The sequence below is a fragment of the Podarcis tiliguerta genome (genome assembly GCF_965153285.1).
Source record: "Podarcis tiliguerta genome assembly, chromosome: 7".
NCBI lineage: Eukaryota > Metazoa > Chordata > Lepidosauria > Squamata > Lacertidae > Podarcis > Podarcis tiliguerta.
The window spans coordinates 62,528,156-62,548,090 of NC_139540.1; the positions used below are offsets into that span (position 1 = coordinate 62,528,156).

At 45.0% G+C, this 19,935-nt stretch overlaps 1 protein-coding gene and 1 long non-coding RNA gene across 2 annotated transcripts in view; one reads left to right on the forward strand and one right to left on the reverse strand.

Moving 5' to 3' along the window:
* The window catches only part of F13A1 (coagulation factor XIII A chain), a 75,178-nt gene extending 72,783 nt beyond the window's left edge, over nt 1-2,395 (forward strand). Inside the window, exon 15 of the mRNA XM_083449448.1 lies at nt 57-2,395. Coding sequence (XP_083305574.1) covers nt 57-204 — 148 coding nt within the window. The 3' untranslated portion in view covers nt 205-2,395. The remainder of the gene's footprint in view (nt 1-56) is intronic.
* A 7,208-nt stretch (nt 2,396-9,603) lies between these two features.
* On the reverse strand, nt 9,604-18,428 carry LOC310681753. The gene is made up of 2 exons (XR_014513585.1): nt 18,380-18,428; nt 9,604-11,561 (listed from the first exon to the last, which is right to left on the reverse strand). It is a non-coding gene; the product is annotated as an uncharacterized lncRNA (long non-coding RNA).
* Between the last annotated feature and the right edge of the window lie 1,507 nt (nt 18,429-19,935).

Here is a 19,935-nt window from a genome sequence, read left to right on the forward strand (position 1 = left end):
AGTTCAGATTTATGGCCCATCTACCACCATGTTTACACTATTCTTTCTCGCTGCAGAGAAGTTCCAAGGAATTCAACCTTGACCTGGGAAGAAAAATGTGTTCCAAAGCGGTCCGGCCCCCGAAAGCTGATTGCAAGTTTGAATTGCGATGCTCTCCGACATGTCTATGGCGAGCTGGATGTTAATATTGAAAGTGCTGTGTGAAAGGCTTTCTCCTTCTTCTTTCAGTCCCTACAACCCCCCCCCCCCCACACACACACACACATTGTATTTCAGAAATTTCATTACCGGGAAACATAAAGTAGAAGTATCTACCCTAATCCGAATTAATTCATAATCCAAATGTTGTATGTATACATTGTGTGTGGCTACTTGCATGGTTACTTCTTATTTTGCAGCTTCCTTTTGAAAAGCTATCCTACAAAAACCCTGAAACCACACTCTTTAAACACCCAGACTTTTAAAAGGGTGGGTGGCAACAACATTCATTGAGAAATTATCTTGCGCCAATGTAACTTAAGATGGAAATGAGCAGCACAATAGCAAAATAGGTCTCTTCCACACCTGTGCCCATGCTTTTCAGGCAAGAAATGTGGCGGTTAATTTCATTTGCATCCTGCCAGTACTCCAAAGAGTTCAGGGTTGGAATTATGCCCCCCCCCCCATTTTATTTAGGTTAGACTGAGGGGTTATGATGGGCCAAGGTGAACTTCATGGGCTAGCCTATTAAAAGGCCTCCTGCATTCTATTCCAACTCTCTAGCCACTATACTACAATTGTACCTGTCCTAGCTTCATACACACTGTTCTTTTATGCCCAGATCTGGCACTGAATTGCCTATACAGTGGTACCTCGGGTTACAGACGCTTCAGGTTACATATGCTTCAGGTTACAGACTCCGCTAACCCAGAAATAGTACCTCGGGTTAAGAACTTTGCTCCAGGATGAGAACAGAAATCGGGCTCCGGCGGCCCGGCAGCAGCAGGAGGCCCCATTAGCTAAAGTGATACTTCAGGTTAAGAACAGTTTCAGGTTAAGTACGGACCTCCGGAACGAATTAAGTACGTAACCAGAGGTACCACTGTATATATATCCAGTGATGGAAGGTAACTAAACATTGCCACCAGAGGTGTCAGCTTGTGAGGGTGATTCGGGGGTCAACATCATGCACGTGTCATCAGGATCTCAGGAGGAGATGAGGTGGAGCCAAATGCAGTGGCCACATGGGCAGAGGTGCCACCTCCTTGGTGCTGCCACCAGGGGCCGGCTGCTTTGACCCACGGCAGGAGGAGGAGGAGGAGGCAAAGGAGAAGGAACAGGCCACTGGAGCCATTGCACTTTTGCAAAGGGGGAGGGCTGACCCCTACCCCAAAAATATAGGGGGCCCCAAAAGGGCACAGTCTCCAGGATCCAGTGCCCCCGATCTCCACCCATGAAAAATGTATTTCAAAGTGCAGAAAATTATTCAAGATTAGATTAATTTAGGCCAACGAAGCTGTAGGCCATATTCTTCCTGCTTGTTCACATGTAATTATGGCCTCTTACATTAAAGCCAGGACAATTTTAAGAGGTTCCAGTCTCTGGGGTACTTTGAACTTTAATTTTAATTAAGGCTTGATATTTTATATTTTTAAAAATTCTGCCAAGAGTAATAAAATGGCCTAAGTAGATACTATCCCGGAACAAGCTGGTCCGAGCACAAATTTGGAATTGATGCCACAAATAAATTTTGAACACTTCTTGGCACCTTCATGTCCAATACGTTTCCTCTGAACATTTTGAAAATGGTGGTCAGTGTCAGGACTGAACAAACTGAAGGGAGTGGGGTCAGGGGAGTCGTGTGACCTGTCATGCAAATGCTTTAACTCCTCACCAGACCATAGTTTTTCTAGATAGCCACTCTGAGAAAAGACGGAGTGTAGCAGATAAGAGCTGAAATATGCATCCCTTATGCTGGCCTGCCGGGATATTCTGTTGCAATGACCACTTGTGCCATCCTCCTGTCCCTAACACAGCTGCCATTCCATGGACCAACATATATGGCTGCATTGACAGAGAGTCTGGGGTTGAATTAAAACATTGTGTGGGTGCCCTGAGACCCCGTATTCAATCCTGCAAGCAGCTGCTCCAGTAAGTTAGAAGATAAGATTGAAGTTGTTATTAAGCCACGTCAGACAGATCTTTGATGCGCCATGAGTCTCTTTCCTGAAATATTATCTAACTAAAATGTGTGCTGTTGATGAACTGCATTTGCTTAGAAGCTCTGATTCATGTTGCTATAATGAGCTGTATCACCTGCTTTCCATTTGTCTGAAGGACAGCCTTCTGAGGCTCAAAAGCTCACATTCCTTCCAGTTTATCAACCAAAATGCATGTAATAAAAGAATGAATTTTCCTGGGTGCATCTCTCCTATGTTGCACAGGTTCCTGCCTGACTTTTTCCTTGCAACCCCTACAAGCGAGGTACAATATGACAACTTCAGGATTGATGCACAGTGATGTTTTCCTCAAGGTTCACATAGTGTGCTCAAAACCACACTGAGTGACAGCAAGGTCACAGAGGTCCCCGTCTGACAATCATGTTTGTTTCAAAGGTTATGGTAATTTGTAAAGCCTTTTGTTCTGGGATGCTCAAATTTCACTCCTACAGATGCTTCCCCGCCCTCCCTTTACAACCGCAATGAGATTTCATCGTTTTATGTCGTAATATTATAAAAGGGTTGCGTCTTCCATCTTCCAGTTTCAACAAAATGTCTTCACATATTTCCCTGTTAAGAAACTGCTTGGATGCAATATTTAGAAGAAGGTAAAAGCAGCTGGGCATATATTTGAAGTTAGTATTCTTATGGATAGAATGCCAAATGTTCTATCCATTCCGTAGGAGCAGAGCGCAGATTTCAGCACTAACATTTTTATGCTTTTCAGTTAAAATCCCCAGCTTTTATTATCTAATTATTTTAAATTAGGTGTGCGTTTACTGCATAGTGTATCGAAGCTGTATTAGTTTTGCCTGGCACTTAAATTGAAGACAGTGAAGGGGGGAAATATGCATGTATGCCTGTACATATATATAAGGCAATAAGAATATGGACCTACCAGCTTTGGAGGAGAAAATGTTCAGAAGTTTCACCCTCAACCATTAGATTAATGATTGTCTAGGCTCAATCTGGTTTGCCTGCTCATCCTTTTCCAGAATTCAAATCCACGGAGACTTGAACCTTGTTTCTTGTTGGTAACAGAGCACTCCTCTTACTTCTGCGCATTCTTTCTGAGAATAAACTCTGAGACTGTGCATCAAAAAAATGTCATATATTTTACTTCACAGTAAATATATTTTACACCACAGAGATCACTGGGTGATTGCTTTCCTATCACTTGGATACCAAGTTTCTGCAAAGTGGAAAAGGACTTGCAGCTAACATTTTAAAACAGGCTTCCTCAGCCTCGGCCCTCCAGATGTTTTTGGCCTACAACTCCCATGATCCCTAGCTAGCAGGACCAGTGGTCAGGGATGATGGGAATTGTAGTCCCAAAACATCTGAAGGGCTGAGGTTGAGGAAGCTTGTTTTAAAAGTATTTTGGCATCCTATGTTTTGCCAATCAGCAAAATTGTACTACTAACCTTTAAAAATTGGGGAAGCCATGGCCAAACACTGAATGATTCTGCTTTTTCACCAATAGCCTATGGGGCCAAAGACCCCACCAGTTCACTTGATACCCTTCTGTACCTGAAAGTAAGCATCTATAGGTCTAACCAATACCCGAAGGAGAGACCCCTGGGAGTCCTGTATAATGGGGCACATCTGGCCCTCCAGATGTTGTTGGACTCCAACTCCCATCATCCCTGTTCAATGGCCCTGTTAGCTGAGGCTGATGGGAGTTGGAGACCAACAACATCTGGAGGGCCACAGGTTCCCACTCCTTCTCTATGAGCTACTTTGAGAGGGACAAGGCAGACAGGCATGTGATGTGATGTGATGTGAGGAAACAGCTGCATGATTGTCACATAACTTAGGGCTTTACTACATATTAATCCCAAACTCATGTAGCAGCCCCTCTATGGAGACAGAACAACTTTGGGAAGGGGCAGTTTGATGTGGAGAAGCAGTGGGAGATAGGATGCTTATGTTCTCAGCTGTCATCTGTTGGAACAGATTTTTCCTGTGGTGCAGGGCTGGGTAAGCATGCACATTGCAAAGAAACGCCAGTTAATAGACTTCCTTCTCAAAAAAGGGGGGGGAGGAAGAGGGTGGAAATCAACAAGGAGTAAACATAACACAACTTCGCTGCATGGGGTGCCTCTTCCTCCACCACATGAGCTCTTACAGCACTGGTGACAAGCTGGAACCAGGCCATGATTATGTATCACTATCAATAATATTACATAGCCAACTCCGTTCTCCTTATGTAGCCAAAAGAGCACCGCCCATGCACAAGAGGGAGGTATCAGCAGGGGTCCAGAAGCATCAAGATTTGGAGAAATACCCAAAAAAAACATTTAGGGGGGAAACTATGGAACAACACCACCCACCCACCCACCCACCCACCTGCAAACAGCTGAATATAAGTCACAATTACACACTCAATTTGCTTTGCTTTGAATATTCTGCATCGTAGTTTGATGGCAAAAGAACATAAGGAGAGCCTGCTGGATGAGGCCGCTGGTCCATCTAGTCAGCCTCATGTTTCTCCCATTGGCCAGTCAGGTGCCCGCAAGCAGGATCTGAGTGCAACAACACTCTCCCCTCCTGTGTAACTGGGACCCAAAGGCATTCAGTGTCGAGAGAAGGTAGCCATTGTGGATAGTTGCTGCTGAGACATTTAAGGTGGGTGTTCAATTGTCTAGCCAAATGCAAATCTTGAATGGGAAACAGTATTCTTGCTCCACACTGGATCCACTATGAAATGATACGTTTTGCTGTGGAACAGATGCCTGCTTTATGTTGCGGAGTTTAAACATCCATAGCATAATGCAAATGCCAAGTCTGGTTAATGCAGAACACTGGCACTCTTCTTGTCAAAGATGATGCCTTTCTAAGTGCTTCCAAAACACAGATTGCTGATGTACATACAAACCTTACAACAGAGACTCTCAAGCAGCAAAAATGCACATTTTCCAACTTGCATCTTACTCTTTGTCCTTTGCATCCGTATCTTCCTCCCAGACCTACAGTCTGGGACATGGCATGCAATGCAACCTGAAGCACTTTGCTGAGAAATAAATCCCACTGAGTCCAATGGTGTATTCCCTAGTACGTGTGTGCAGCTACAGCCTTCGGCTGCATCTAGAATTTGGAGAACTATGCTGATGTCATTGAAAACAGCAGCTCTCCATCTACTCCTCCTCGCAGCAAATCAAAACATGTGATGCGATGTCATCCCTGAAATCCCCCGCCTCCTCCACTTCGTTGGTGTGTGTGTGTGTGTGCTGAAAATAAGAGCACAGTAAGTCCTCACCACATATTTCTCTTTACTACACTTTATCAGGGGATGAGGAGAAGAGACAGACAGCCTCATGTAACATCCAGTCTTATTGAAGCACTTAAAGGGGGAAAGGGGCTATTTCACATCAGTGCTGTGGTGTTCCTGGTCCACACAGGTAATTCAATTAAAATGGAAGCATCGGGCGGTATTCAACCAAGTTTTACTCAGGGTAGACCCACTGAAATTAATGAACATGGATAAATTAGGTGCATTAATTTCAAAGGGCCTACTCTGAGTAAAACCTAAATACCGCTCATGAGGGTGGGTGGGTGAGAGATGCAATTTCCTAGGAGGAAATTATTATTATTATTTATTAAATGCTAGGAAAGGTCTGTGATTGTTTTGCCTTTGACGAGTGCACAAGGGACCGATGGAAGCCATGGAATCCAGTCCCAATTACACAATTACATCAGTCACAGAACGTTTCACATTGGCCACAGAGCCAATTTGACTCCTCTGATATTTTCCCATCCTGACCCTTTGCACTGGAGCTCTTCTCAAAGTCGCAGAGGGGATGCCATTGATTTTCACAAAGGAAGGGTTTTGCATTGGGTGATTTTATGTGAAACTTACAGGAAAGGCAAAAGCTTAGTCTAATGAGATCAGTTCTTACCGACCTACCAAAGCACACAGGCAATCTTCTCCTGCGCAGGAGCTCTGGAGCCAAAGGAAGGCAGTGTGTTTGTTCTGAAATGTTCACTCTGCAGCCAATTATCCCAGACTTCTATTGAAAACACTTGCTTTGTATAATTGTTCTTCCCTTCCTCTCTAATCTCCCTAATTGCGTGTGCAAAATGAGGCTGTGTTGAGAAGCAATTTTATTAGATGAATATCATAGTTTGGCGTTTCTTTTGACCTCTTCACACACAAGGGTTTCCTCTATATGGAAATCATCTCCTTGTCAGAAACACCTTGTTATTCTAAGGTGGCTTATCCTAGGCTTGAGGCAGCTAAGCAATCAAATAATAGCCAAGTTACAGAACAAAAAGGAAGTGAGAGACCCAACAGGAAAAACTAATTGTTGCAAAGCAACTAACTTCCCCTGATACAATGCGTTTCTGTGTGCTACTTTCACCAAAATATGTATCTTTGTAAGCATTACTTGACTGAAGAAACGCACTACAAAATGCAGAGAAGTGTATATTTCAAAAGCTGGCAGTGTTTTGGTTCAAGTAACGTTTTCGAAAGCACGAGTCAGGTAGGTTCACTTTTAAATGTGAACTGAATCACATTTCTGCCCCATCCCCATCTCAGAGTCAGGCCATCCCTTGAAATTCGTTTTATGGCTTGGGAGGCCATTGCGCTAAGCAACTTTCCCACCTGTGTGCTTTTGGCAGATATCATACATCAGCCAGACCTACTGCTTTCTGAATTGAGAGGAGTGAGCTGCTTCTTGCTCTCCAGTTGTTAAGGGAAGGGCTGTGCCTGAGTGGAAGAAAGCATGGCTCCCATGCCAAAGATCACAAGTTGGGTATGTGGTAGAACTCCTATCTGAAACTCTGCAGAACACCTGCAAAGAAAAAACTGAGTTAGAAAGAAGAAGAGTTTGGAGTTTGGATTTGATATCCCGCTTTATCACTACCCTAAGGAGTCTCAAAGCGTCTAACATTCTCCTTTCCCTTCCTCCCCCACAACAAACACTCTGTGAGGTGAGTGGGGCTGAGAGACTTCAGAGAAGTGTGACTAGCCCAAGGTCACCCAGCAGCTGCATGTGGAGGAGCGGGGAAGCGAACCCGGTTCCCCAGATTACGAGTCCACCACTCTTAACCACTACACCACAACTGGCCTACAATCATAGCATTGTAGGGCTGGAGGGAATCATTGAGAATCATCTACTCCAACCCCCTGCAATGCAGGAATCTTTTGCCCAATGTGGGGCTCCAACCCACCACTCTGAGATTAAGAGTTTCCTGCGGAGTTGGACTTATGGAGTGCCTTGGTCTAAGGCAGCCGATGTTCTCCTAGCATTTTGGACTATAGCTCCTATCACACTTGCCTATTGGCCATCCTGGCTGAGCAACGGGTTGGGGAAGGCTGGTGTATGGCACCCTGCCAGAGCCATAGAGGGTGTGCACAAAGAATTTGGATCAACATTTCTATAGAGGGGTATGCTTTGCATGCAGAATGCCCCACGTTTGATCCCTGGAATTTCAGATTTAAGAGGATCAAGCAGCAGCTGATGGGAAAGACCTTTACCTGGAGGAGAGCAGCTGCCAGTCAGAAGAGACAAGATTAGGCTAGGTCAGGGGTAGGCAACCTAAGGCCCATAGGTCGGATGCGGCCCAATCGCCTTCTCAAACCGGTCTGCGGACGGTCTGGGAATCAGCATGATTTTACATGAGTAGAATGTGTCCTTTTATTTAAAATGCATCTCTGGGTTATTTGTGGGGCCTGCCTGGTGTTTTTACATGAGTAGAATGTGTGCTTTTATTTAAAATGCATCTCTGGGTTCTTTGTGGGGCATAGAAATTCATTAATTTTTTTCTTTCAAAATATAGTCCGGCCCACCACATGGTCTGAGGGATGGTGGACCAGCCCACGGCTGGAAAAGGTTGCTGGCTAGGTGGTCAAATCACATGACCTGGTATGAGGCAGCTTTTTATGATCCTGTGCTGCTCAGTGTGAGCTAAGGAAGTTTCACTGAGCCCGACCTTTATATTACAAATGTAGCACAACAACCATGCCCCTAACATTGCAATCCTAATCACCTCATTGCAGGTTACTTGAAACCAAGAGTCCTTAAGAGGGTTAGGATGAGATCCTGGTGTTTGTTAACAGACAGGTATGCTTATTTGCTTGCGAATCAAAGTTCCCATTATTGCAAAGTTCTGTAATGCTCAGAAACACTTAAGGGATATTTTTGCACTTGTTTCTAGAAAACGTTGATTCCCTTTCAGCTGATAAAGATGTCCCTGGTCCTCTGTGCTATAAGATCAATAAATACAGAGAAGGTCTTTTGTTTTAAAAAAGCAGCATGGACAGAGTTTGTGTTTGCAAGGGCCTCCATATTGCAGGCCCTTGGTTCTGAGGTGGGAGTCAGGTGGGGAGCTTGATATCGGCATATATAGGTCACACCGGGTGATTGCGGAGATGCTTCCTTGGCCTCTTGCCTCTAGATGGGGCTAAAGAGTCTCTGGTCAAATGACAGTAGCTAACAGGCCAGGCTGTGCACAGGAAACCTCATTTTGCAGGATATCAGGAAATGCTGATTGCAGGAGGTCTTCACTCCTCATTGTAAACCCTGTTGCTGGATAAAGTAGTTCTGCCAACGTGTGCCCTGCAAATAACAGCTGACGGCAAAACCCAACTCTACCCCCTCTTTGGGTTACAGCTAATCTTGTTTAATTGGACAGGGCTTGAGGTGTCACAGCTGAGCTGAGACACAATTCATTTATGTCTCTTCTGCGCAGTGCTCAAATCACCAGGTGGGGCCTGCCCCCACTTATCTTGTGTGTTGTTCCCCATAGCCGTTGTTTTCAGAAGGCTACTGAGGTAGGCAAGGCTCAGTTAGAATTGGGGAGAGTGGTGGGTTAGGGCTTGTGGGTTGCATCAAGAGCCCCCCGTACCTTTCCTTCTAAAATTCAAGTACTGATAGTGTGCTGCAATTTAAAACATTGCATTTTTCATCTCGCTTTCTAGCTACAGACTAGTTTCTCGTGTGACTTCATGATACCGATTCTAAGAAAATCACAGAACTCCAGGGGAAATTGCTGCTGCTCAACGGCCTTCGTTCTCTGTCCCTTGGCTGGTTTCACAGACATAGCTGCCAATACAGGGAGATGCAGCTATATATATAGAACAGAAAATTGGATGGACCTTAATGAGGGAGCTTCTGAACTCATATGGCTTAAGCATAATAGCATGCAAGAAATCACAGGCTGCTCTTGCAGAACACAAATGCCACATGCAAGGGCGAACCAGTCCTTGGTTTCCTTTGTGCTCTTGCAAAGCTACTGTGCTTGCTGCCCCAAATGCATATTTAGCAGCCCTGCTCTCAAAACCCTGTTCCTTTCATCCCAGACCAGCTTAGAAATAGCCCGTGAAAGTCTGCCCAGAGCAAGCCCAAACATATATCAGATCAAGAGTTAAAATTCAGAAGGAACAATCAAGAGTCTTGGGGACCTTAAAGACTAACAAAAATTATTATGGCATAAGTGTTAATGGACCACAATCCACAGGTAAGTGTGTATACTATATAGGACTGCAGGTGTAAGTGGCAATCCTTCACTCGCTTACCTGGGGGAAAGACCCACTAAACTCTATGTATTTACTTCTGAGCAAACCAGCTAAACCAGGTGTGGATCTCAAACTCTCGGCGTGTTAGGGACTTCCTCTGCATGCAAAGGCAGGCTCTGGAGGATTCAGCAGATGAGATCAAGTAGTGGGTCCAACTGTGAAGAAGGTGGTTTCTGTTTGTGTTGTAGAGGGAAGTGAGCGGCAGATGGGGCTCGTCCACCTGGGAAACTAGCCCATCTAGGAGAAGGAAAACTCTGGTTCTAAACCTCTGCTCCCATGTGGGATATCTTCAGGAGAAGAAAAGGCTAAGGAGTAAACCCTACACAAATCTGGAGTGCAGTAGTGGAGTCCTAAAATGGTTGGGTGGCACCTTGTACACCTGCTTCTGCCAACTCCTGTGGTCAAGTGGGGTGGTGGTTGCAGACGTATTGCTCCGCTCTCCTTTGTACCACATCAGCGAGGTTGAGGGGGGTGGGTCTTCTTGTCTGGGCAGCCCAGGATCTCCATACACACGACCCAGGCTTGCACCCTGGGGAGGTCACTTCGGTGCTGCTAACATAGTGGTTTGACTTCTCACACACCTCCAGGCATAATCCATTGTCTCTCAAGACAGATGGATGCCAAAAAAAAAAAGAAAAAAGATTTGTATAATATTGCACTCCTAGATTGCACTCGTAGATTGCATTTGGAGAGGAATAGAGTTTGGATTTGGATTTGATATCCCACTTTATCACTACCCGAAGGAGTCTCAAAGCGGCTAACATTCTCCTCTCCCTTCCTCCCCCACAACAAACACTCTGTGAGGTGAGTGCGGCTGAGAGACTTCAGAGAAGTGTGACTGGCCCAAGGTCACCCAGCAGCTGCATGTGGAGGTGTGGAGACGTGCACCCGGTTCCCCATATTACGAGTCCACCGCTCTTAACCACTACACCATACTGGGATGAGGTAGGCTGGGAAATAAGAATATGAGGGGGAAACCAAGACGTGGTGCAGACCTATTTAATTTTTATCCCCCGCCCACTTATATTTGCATATATTTTCTTCTTTCATTGATTCCAAGGCTCCTGCCTGGTGACCCATCTAGGCTTCGAACCAGTTTCAGTAAGGGTATGGGCCTCATGCACCTTCCCACTGGGGATGGGTGAAGAGGTTGCTGTTGATTTCCCTCCCTTTCTCATTTTTCCAATCTTAACTTCAGCTTCACACCTTTCTACATTACTTTGAATTCATCCGTTTTAGTGCGCATTCCTCCTACTAGGCAATTTTTTTGCAAGCATGTTTTTCCAAGTGTGATGCATTTTGCCTGTTGCTTTCACTAACATTTGTGTCCTAATGCCCACTTTCCCCTAATATGCCTGCTTGTGGAACACATTTTTTGGTTGTAGGCTGACACTGCAAAATTCAGGAAAGTGTAGGTTCGCATTATAATGCAAAGAGGACCAACTCCCCGCCCCCTCCATTCCCACCCAGAGCAAGAGGGGTGGGGAGCAATGAAATGGATAGTGAACATTCTGTTGTTTTGAACGAACAGAAATGTAAAAGCGATTTCAGTTCTGCACCTCTGGCTGAAAAAGCCAGATTGCTTTTAAACGTCCTTGGCTCACGTGAAGGATAAACCTGCCTCTCTCCTCTTTTCCCTTTTTCCAAGTCATCCGTGGCTCTACAGCGCTCTCGCCTCTCCCCTTCCATTCATCTTATTTTGCAAGAGATGCTCTGCTGAGTCAAAGCACTGAGCTTGCCTTTCCTCCTTTACGTAGCAGTTGCATTTTTCACAAATGTCAATGATCTTGTATTTCTGCTCTTCTTCTCTTCTTCCTTTCTTAGCCATGCTTGAAAAAGCCCTAAGGGGGACAAATGAAAATTGAACCTGAGAAGAAGGCTAAGGGAATGGAAAGGTGAAACATCTAAACAAAAAAAAACCCTCTTTCTAATTTATTTATTTTTTTAAGGAAAAAAATGGCAAAAGGTTGCTGTTTAGGACTTGGTATTGCTATGAGATTATCATCACAATCCTATACCTCCTCCCAAGATGTAGGATTTCTGCTAATGACACATTGTTATATAATAATAATAATAATAATAATAATAATAATAATAATAATAATAATATTTTTATTTATACCCCGCCCTCCCCAGCCAAGGCCGGGCTCAGAGCGGCTTACAAGCAATAATAAAAACAAGTTGAATGATTACAACTTAAAAACAAAATTAAAATACAACATTAAAATATTGAAATATTGAAATATTAAAATGTAGCCTCATCGCAGGAGGAGAAGGAAAGGAAAAAAGAAAGAGAGGGAGGGAATCAAATTGGCTCCAAGCCAAAGGCCAGGTGGAACAACTCTGTCTTACAGGCCCTGCGGAAAGAAATCAGATCCTGCAGGGCCCTGGTCTCATGAGGCAGAGCGTTCCACCAGGCTGGAGCCAGAGTTGAAAAGGCCCTGGCTCTGGTTGAAGCCAATCTAACTTCCTTAGGGCCCGGGACCACTAGGGTGTTGCTATTTATGGACCTTGAGGCTCTCCGTGGGGCATACCGGGAGAGGCGGTCCCATAGGTATGAGGGTCCTAGGCCATGAAGGGCTTTAAAGGTCAAAAGCAGCACCTTAAATCTGACCCTGTACTCTACCGGGAGCCAGTGCAGTTTGAAAAGCACTGGGTGAATATGCTCCCATGGCAGAGACCCCGTGAGGAGCCTCGCTGCAGTATTCTGCACCCTCTGGAGTTTCTGGGTCAGCTTCAAGGGCAGCCCCACGTAGAACGAATTACAGTAGTCAAGCCTGGAGATGACCGTCGCATGGATCACTGTGGCCAGGTCAGGGCGGGAAAGGTAAGGGACCAACTGCTTGATGCGGCGAAGGTGGAAAAATGTCGCCTTGGCTGTTGCTGTAACTTGCGCCTCCATGGAAAGGGAAGCGTCAAGGATTACACCCAAACTCTTAACGGAAGGCAATGGCACTAATTGGGCCCCCACAAGAGAAGGGAGTTGGTCCCTCATCCCCATGCCATCCTGACCCAGCCATAGGACCTCTGTCTTCAAAGGATTTAGTTTCAATCGGCTCCCACGAAACCATCCAGCCACAGCTTCCAAGCATCTGGTCAGTGTGTTCGGGGCATGTAATGAGCATTTCTAGAGAAGGGATCGTATTTCATTGCTAGAATGAAAGTCTTCATAGTCTTGGCATTGCTACTTTGATGGATCAAGTATTTGTCAATGTGGAAGACCTCTGTACATGAGGCTACACTCTGGCTGTGCAAAATCCAGAGGCTTGGACACACACCCACACACCCCGAGGAGTGTGTCTTGCAGAGGGGATATGGCCTAGAATGAGTCCTGAGGGGCCTAGAGGCACCCACATTTGGCCCCTGGGTCTGTGGTTCCCCAGTCCTGCTCCAAAGGGCCAATCAGGTCTGCACCCATTTAGCAGCACAGCAGGATGAGGGTCTATCAGGGAGTTGAGACTGGCTCCAGGTTCTTGCAGAGCTTTATTAACCACGAACCATGAAATTTGGGATCCCCTCCCAAGTTCCGTACCCATTTTGTACCGTGAATGACATGTTTTGCACCCTGCAAACTGAATAATATCACCATCATACCAGGATTTGTAGTTAACACTCCAAAATCCAACACTGTCTGATTCAAGCCAAACTTTTGCACTGCAAAACCCCACATTTTGAGCATCAATCACCTTGTTGGGGAGTTGATACAGAACGTGGGGTTTGCAGTACAAAACTATTGCAAAATGTTTGGCACCGGTTTGGAGTGAATTGGACAATGTTGGGGTTTGGGGGCGGGGTACCTGTGACCCCGGGTTTGAATATCAATTACTCCATTTTGGGGAAAGTACAAAACATATGGAGGGCACAAGGAGAAGTGGACGACAGAGGACGAGATGGTTAGACAGTGTTCTCGAAGCCACAAACATGAGTCTGACCAAACTGCGGGAGGCAGTGGAAGACAGGAGTGCCTGGCGTGCTCTGGTCCATGGGGTCACGAAGAGTCGGACACGACTGAACGACTAAACAACAACAACAAAACATGAGGTTTGCAGAACAACTCATTTTGTAGAAAACGGTACAAAACAAGTGCAAAACTTTGGCACCAGTTTGTAGGGGATCCCAAATTTCATAGTTAATAAAGCTTTCTCGTGGCACCCCGACGGCAACCCCAAGTTTGCATCTGAGTAATGTGCGAAGTGGCCTTGAAACCCAGCCAGCAACTAATGCCAGAAATCGCCTTGCCTCCCATGGTTTCGAAGTCCTCTGGATTCCCATGCTACCCCTTTGTTAGTTTTGGCTCAGAATGCAAAGCACAATCCTTTAAAAGCTTCAATGCTGGAACATATTGAAGGCCTTGATGCACCAACCTGCATTCCCAAGGACATCTGAGTATCTCAACAAGTTCATGCCAGGTCTTATTTACTGGCCCAAAGCAGCTAAATGCCAGAAAACACGTCTCTGCTTTTGATTTGTCTGCAATCAATAACTGGATGCCTAAACTGTAGCTTTGATACAGCTAATCTGATTCCAAGTTGCAGGAGCTCAGCTCAGACACTATTGGGTTAGAGCGGACTCAGAAAGTTTCTCTTGCCCAGCTTGGCAGTTTATCACCAAGACGCCTAAAGAATATCGAAGAATTTGGCATCTGTCCCTCTCCCCCCCCCCCCCATGGTCTCCTATTGGTAATTAGCAAAAATGAAACAAACTTTTTTAGAAAATAACCATTCTGCCTGCTCATCAGTTACACTCAAATATGTTTGCCAGTTCCCAAAAATCTTAAAATGGGTGCCTTTTCAGCAGGCGTGCCAACTTGAATAAAATATTGTGGGGGCCCAGGTAGGCCCTGCCGCACATAACTGATCACATGGCTCCTATGCTTTTCAGAGTTAGTGAAGGAAATGTGAAATAGCTTGCAATGAAAGAAGCGAAAATTTACAGTGCGTTTTTAAAAGGCATGGCCAACTTTTTCTTTTCTTTTATGATATTATACCACCCTAGTTTCCAAACATACCTATCAATGAATAAATAAAACAAATAACAAAGTAGAGCATATGTGTGGGAAGAAGAATTAGATCTCCCTCACTTTCTGCTTAGCATCTGATGTGCCCTGAGAGACCGCTTTATTTTAGTGGAAACTAGGTAAAGGTAAAGGTACCCCTACCCATACGGGCCAGTCGTGTCCGACTCTAGGGTTGTGCGCCCATCTCACTTAAGAGGCCGGGGGCCAGCGCTGTCCGGAGACACTTCCAGGTCACGTGGCCAGCGTGACGAAGCTGCTCTGGTGAGCCAGCACCAGCGCAGCACACGGAAACGCCATTTACCTTCCCGCTATAAAGCGGTACCTATTTATCTACTTGCACTTAGGGGTGCTTTCGAACTGCTAGGTGGGCAGGAGCTGGGACCGAAAGACGGGAGCTCACCCCGCCACGGGGATTCTAACCGCCGACCATGCGATCGGCAAGTCCTAGGCACTGAGGTTTTACCCACAGCGCCACCCGCGTCCCCTTAGTGGAAACTACACACATATTAAAAACACTGTGAAAATTTGTTTTTTTAAAAAAAAGTTTTGAAAAAATACATTGAATTTGGCATAGCTCCCTGTCACCATTTAGTATCACGTTTGTATATTGCACTTTACAACATATTTAAAATGTTTTATTTGCAGCTGTATGGGTGAATCCTTTATTTATGGTATTTAGCTACTGATTTCTGAAGTTTTTAAGCAATTCTCTAAACTTGATCCTGCTCTCTGGACACAAGCGATAGCAGGGTCTCTTTGGAGAAGATCAGAAATGAAGTGAGGAGAGTTCCTGCTGATCTAAGATGGTAAAACACACTTTACCACTTACCATGTAGGGAGGAGGTTCACATTTCTGAAAGTTTCCCTATGTAAATTAGATGACACCTCCTTGCAAGGAGAAAACCAGCACAGTAGAGAAATTATCCTCTGATGTGCTACCTTTCATCTTGCAGGGAGGTGTTTAAAACACACACACACACACATACCCCACCTGCTTCCCTTTGTAATATAGACAACCTTTTCCTGCAAGGAGAAAATCAGCACACTAGAGAAAATATCCCCTTTGCTCTTGCAGGGAAGTGTTTAAACACACATGCCCCTCCCCCACCTTCAGTCTGAAGTGGTACAAGCCACATTTTGCCCTCAGGATACTTCCACCTTATTCTGCTGCACATGTGGACCAGGATCAGGGCAGGGTGGCAGGGGAAGAATTTGAATTCTCATGGCACACAGAATGCCTGGCACAAAAGAAGAAGTTATGTGGGAGGAGAAATCTCTTCAGGGACTTTCTCTGCTTGGTTTTAAAGCAGCTGGGGGGGGGGGAGCTGATTTGGATGAGGGCCAAACGCTTTGCCCCTTCGTCTGATTCCCCAGCTTAAATCGAATATAATCTCTCACACACCCTTGAAACTGCTATAGGATGGTCATGTGTCATTTAGAGAGGACTGGCAGCTATCACTTTGAAGTGTGTTCAGAGGATAGTCCTCTGTTTGAAAGACTGTCCAGTCCAGATCTAATTTTTAACATAAAGGAACAACAGAAGGGAGAGCAGACAAGAATTTGAAGATGCCCTTTAACATTTAGAGAATAAACTGAGCAAGCACAGAAGTCACACAATCTGCTTAAACAGTATATCTTTACTCTTCAAGGCACATTTCCACCCTCAAAGAATTATGGGCACTGTAGCTCACTCCTCACAGAGTTACAAGTTCCAGAGGCCTTAACAAACTTGTTGTTGTTGTTGTTGTTGTTGTTGTTGTTGTTGTTGTTTTATTTGCACCCTGCCCATCTGAATGGATTGCCCCAGCCACTCTGGGTGGCTTCCAGCCAGTGCCGGATTTACATATAACCTAAACAAGCTATAGTTTATGGCCCCACTCTCTTGGGGGCCCCCGCAAAATTATGAGTCTTTGTAAATGGTGTTTCTAAAGGAACTTTTGTGATTGCCAAATGCCAATGTGTTTGCATTATTAAGTTTGTTATGAATAAAAAAATCATTTTAAGTTGGGGCTTAATAATTATTTCACTATTAATATACTTCTTCTTAATTGTATTTCACTATTAATATACTTCTTCTTAGTTGTATTTCAGTTCAACAATTTCTTTGATAAAATACATATTTTGTTATGTGCAAATGGCTTTAGATACCTATTAGGTCCATAAATTACCATATAGCATATATTCAACACAAAAAACAGTGACAATTTGTTGTTGACAAAGGACAGCTGGACATATAAAGCATAGCTGTCAACTTTTCCCTTTTCTTGTGAGGAATCCTATTCGGAATAAGGGAATTTTCCTTAAAAAAAGGGAAACATTGACAGCTATGATATAAAGGGCCCCATTACATTCAGTAGCTTAGGGCCTCATCAAACCTAAATCCGGTCCTGCTTCCAGCATGTCTCAGATGTTTCAGATGTCTTCTAAAGGTTGTATAGTTACTTATCTCCTTGACATCTCATGGGAAGGCATTCCACAAGGTGGGTGCCACTAGTGAGAAGACCCTCTGCCTGGTTCCCTGTAACCTCACTTCTCGCAGTCAGGGAACTGCCAAAAGGCCCTTGGCGCTGGACCTTAGTGTCTGGGCTGAGCGATGGGGGTGAAGACACTCCTTCAAGCTCAGCACATAACAGAAGGTCAGCACCAACACTTTGAATTGTGCTTGGAAACATACCGGGAGCCAGCGTAGGCCATTCAGGACTGGTGTTATATGGTCGCGGTGGCTGCTCTCAGTCACCAGTCTAGCTGCCACATTCTGGATTAGTTGTAGTTTTTGAGTCACCTTCAAAGGTAGCCCCACGGAGAGCACATTGCAGTAGTTCAAGCAGGAGATAACCACTGTCTGGCGAGACAATGCACAGGCAGTTAGGGTCTCAGCCAGCGTACAAAATGGAGCTCGGAGACAGCAGAATTGACCTGTGCCTCCATGGACAGCTGTGAGTCCAAAATGACTCCCAGGCTGTGCTTTACAGTGTGTATGCTGCCTTGTCTCAGACTTTCCTACTGTGGTGAGATGTGTTGTAAATTAGTACATGCACATTTCATGTAAAGCTGTGTGGTCTTTTTTAGTGATGTGTAGGTGGGCAAGCGGACATGTGTGGCACTGTGGGTTAAACCACAGAGCCTAGGACTTGCCGATCAGAAGGTCAGTGGTTTGAATCCCTTTGACGGGGTGAGCTCCCGTTGCTCAGTCCCTGTTCCTGCCAACCTAGCAGTTCCAAAGCACATCAAAGTGCAAGCAGATAAATAGGTACCACTCCGGTGGGAAGATAAACGGTGTTTCCGTGTGCTGCTCTGGTTCGCCAGAAGCAACTTAGTCATGCTGGCCACATGACCCTGAAGCTGTCTGCAGAGAAATGCTGGCTCCCTCAGCCAATAAAGTAAGATGAGCGCCACAACTCCAGAGTTGGTCACAACAGGACCTAATGGTCAGGGGTCCCTTTACCTTTACCTAGGTGGGCAAGCTAAGCTGCTATTAGCCTTGGAAGGAAAAAACTTACAGGCAGTTCCTTCCCATCATATACACACTTTAGATCGGGAGCAGGGGCAGTGTTTGTCCTGATTCACCCCCTGAGGCGAAGGAGGAAAGTGCCATCCTGCCCTACAGTGTCGCTGCCCTGCCCCTGTTGAAGTCTCCCTTACCTGGGCTGCACGTCGGCTCCTGGAAAACAGTGTACAAGATCTCCCTGGGAACTGGCCACTGCCCAAGGTGGCTCCCTCAACCTACCTCACGGGCAGACCAACTGTGGGAGGGAGAGATTTGGGCTTGGGCTTTGACAGGAGGAACATGGATCAGACCTCCTGTGCTGTGGCTACAATCCAAACCTCCCCGCCGCCACCACTCGCCACATCAATCAGGTCTGATTTGATCCTTTTCCAGGTTTCTCCTGCAAAGTGAGATTGACAGCACTGTTGACGCAGTGGGCTGTTTGCTTATCTCTGTGCTCCAACACACGCATGACCTTGCTGAGGTTTGGCACTGGCCAGATTTAGTGGCAGTTCCAAAACTTTGGAACAAACTCCCCACTGAAGCAAAGCTCTCCTCAACATTATATTCCCAACTCTTCCTCTAAGCCCACAAAGATCAGGAGGTGCAATTCAATGAGATCCATTTGCATGGTACCCATTGCTGTTTTATTCTTTTTTCCTGTTGTTTTAGTTTCTGATGACAAACATTTTGCATCAATGTTTTAATTTGTTTTCAAAATCTGTGTCGGTGTGCTTTGCTATGTTGTACACTGCCCTGTGACTGTATGGTGGTGAGTGGTATAGAAATAACTGAAAATCAATCGATCAATATTGGTTCTCATCCATGAGTTGTCTAAAGTTTTTTTATATGCAGTGACAGCAGCAAGAATATTGATGGCCCAGAAATGGAAACAGGAGGAATTACCTACGATAGAAGAATGGAGAACTAAAATGATGGATTATGCAGAACTGGATAGAATGACAGGAAGGATCCGGAATCGACGAGATCAAAGATTTACAGAAGATTGGGAAAAGTTTATCCAATATATGCAAAAACTGAGTGATAATAAAATTACGTTTGCAAGCTTTAAGGAAGCTCTGTGAGGGGAAAGGGTTAAAAGGGCAGAAATGTGTAAAAAGTAACAATAGGAAGGAATGGCAGACAAATTGAGGGAAGTAAAAAAAAAAGAAGTAAGATGTAATTAAGATGTATGGAATGTATAAATTTGCTTTTGTATTTGAAAATTAATAAAAATATAATATATATTAAAAAAGAGTTGTCTAAAGTTTTGATTAAGTGTTTGATTGATCTACTGAATGATTGATCTGCTTATTAAAGCAGGGGTCATCAACTTTTGGGTGCTGCTGGTCACATTTGGAATTTTGAGAAAGTGTTGTGGGCACCAGTAACAAAAAGGGCTGCCATGGAGGCATGGCATAACACAAAATAGCTTCTATGGGGTTGTGGCATAATGGCTGCCACATCTGAAATGGTGTGGGCTTGTCCCCATCAGCTGCACCATGCAGGGAAAGGCTCCTCCATCAGCCACCAGCACACTCCTTGTCCTTCTCATCTATTCAGAATGGATGGAAGAGTCCAATCCAGGCACCCAAGGAAATGTGAGCATGTTTAAGGGGGCATATTCAGTGTAGAAAAGTCTGAGCTAGTGCAAACAGGAACTGAACAGGAAAAGCAAACAGACTCTTGTGCACTGTGGATTTTAGAGGGG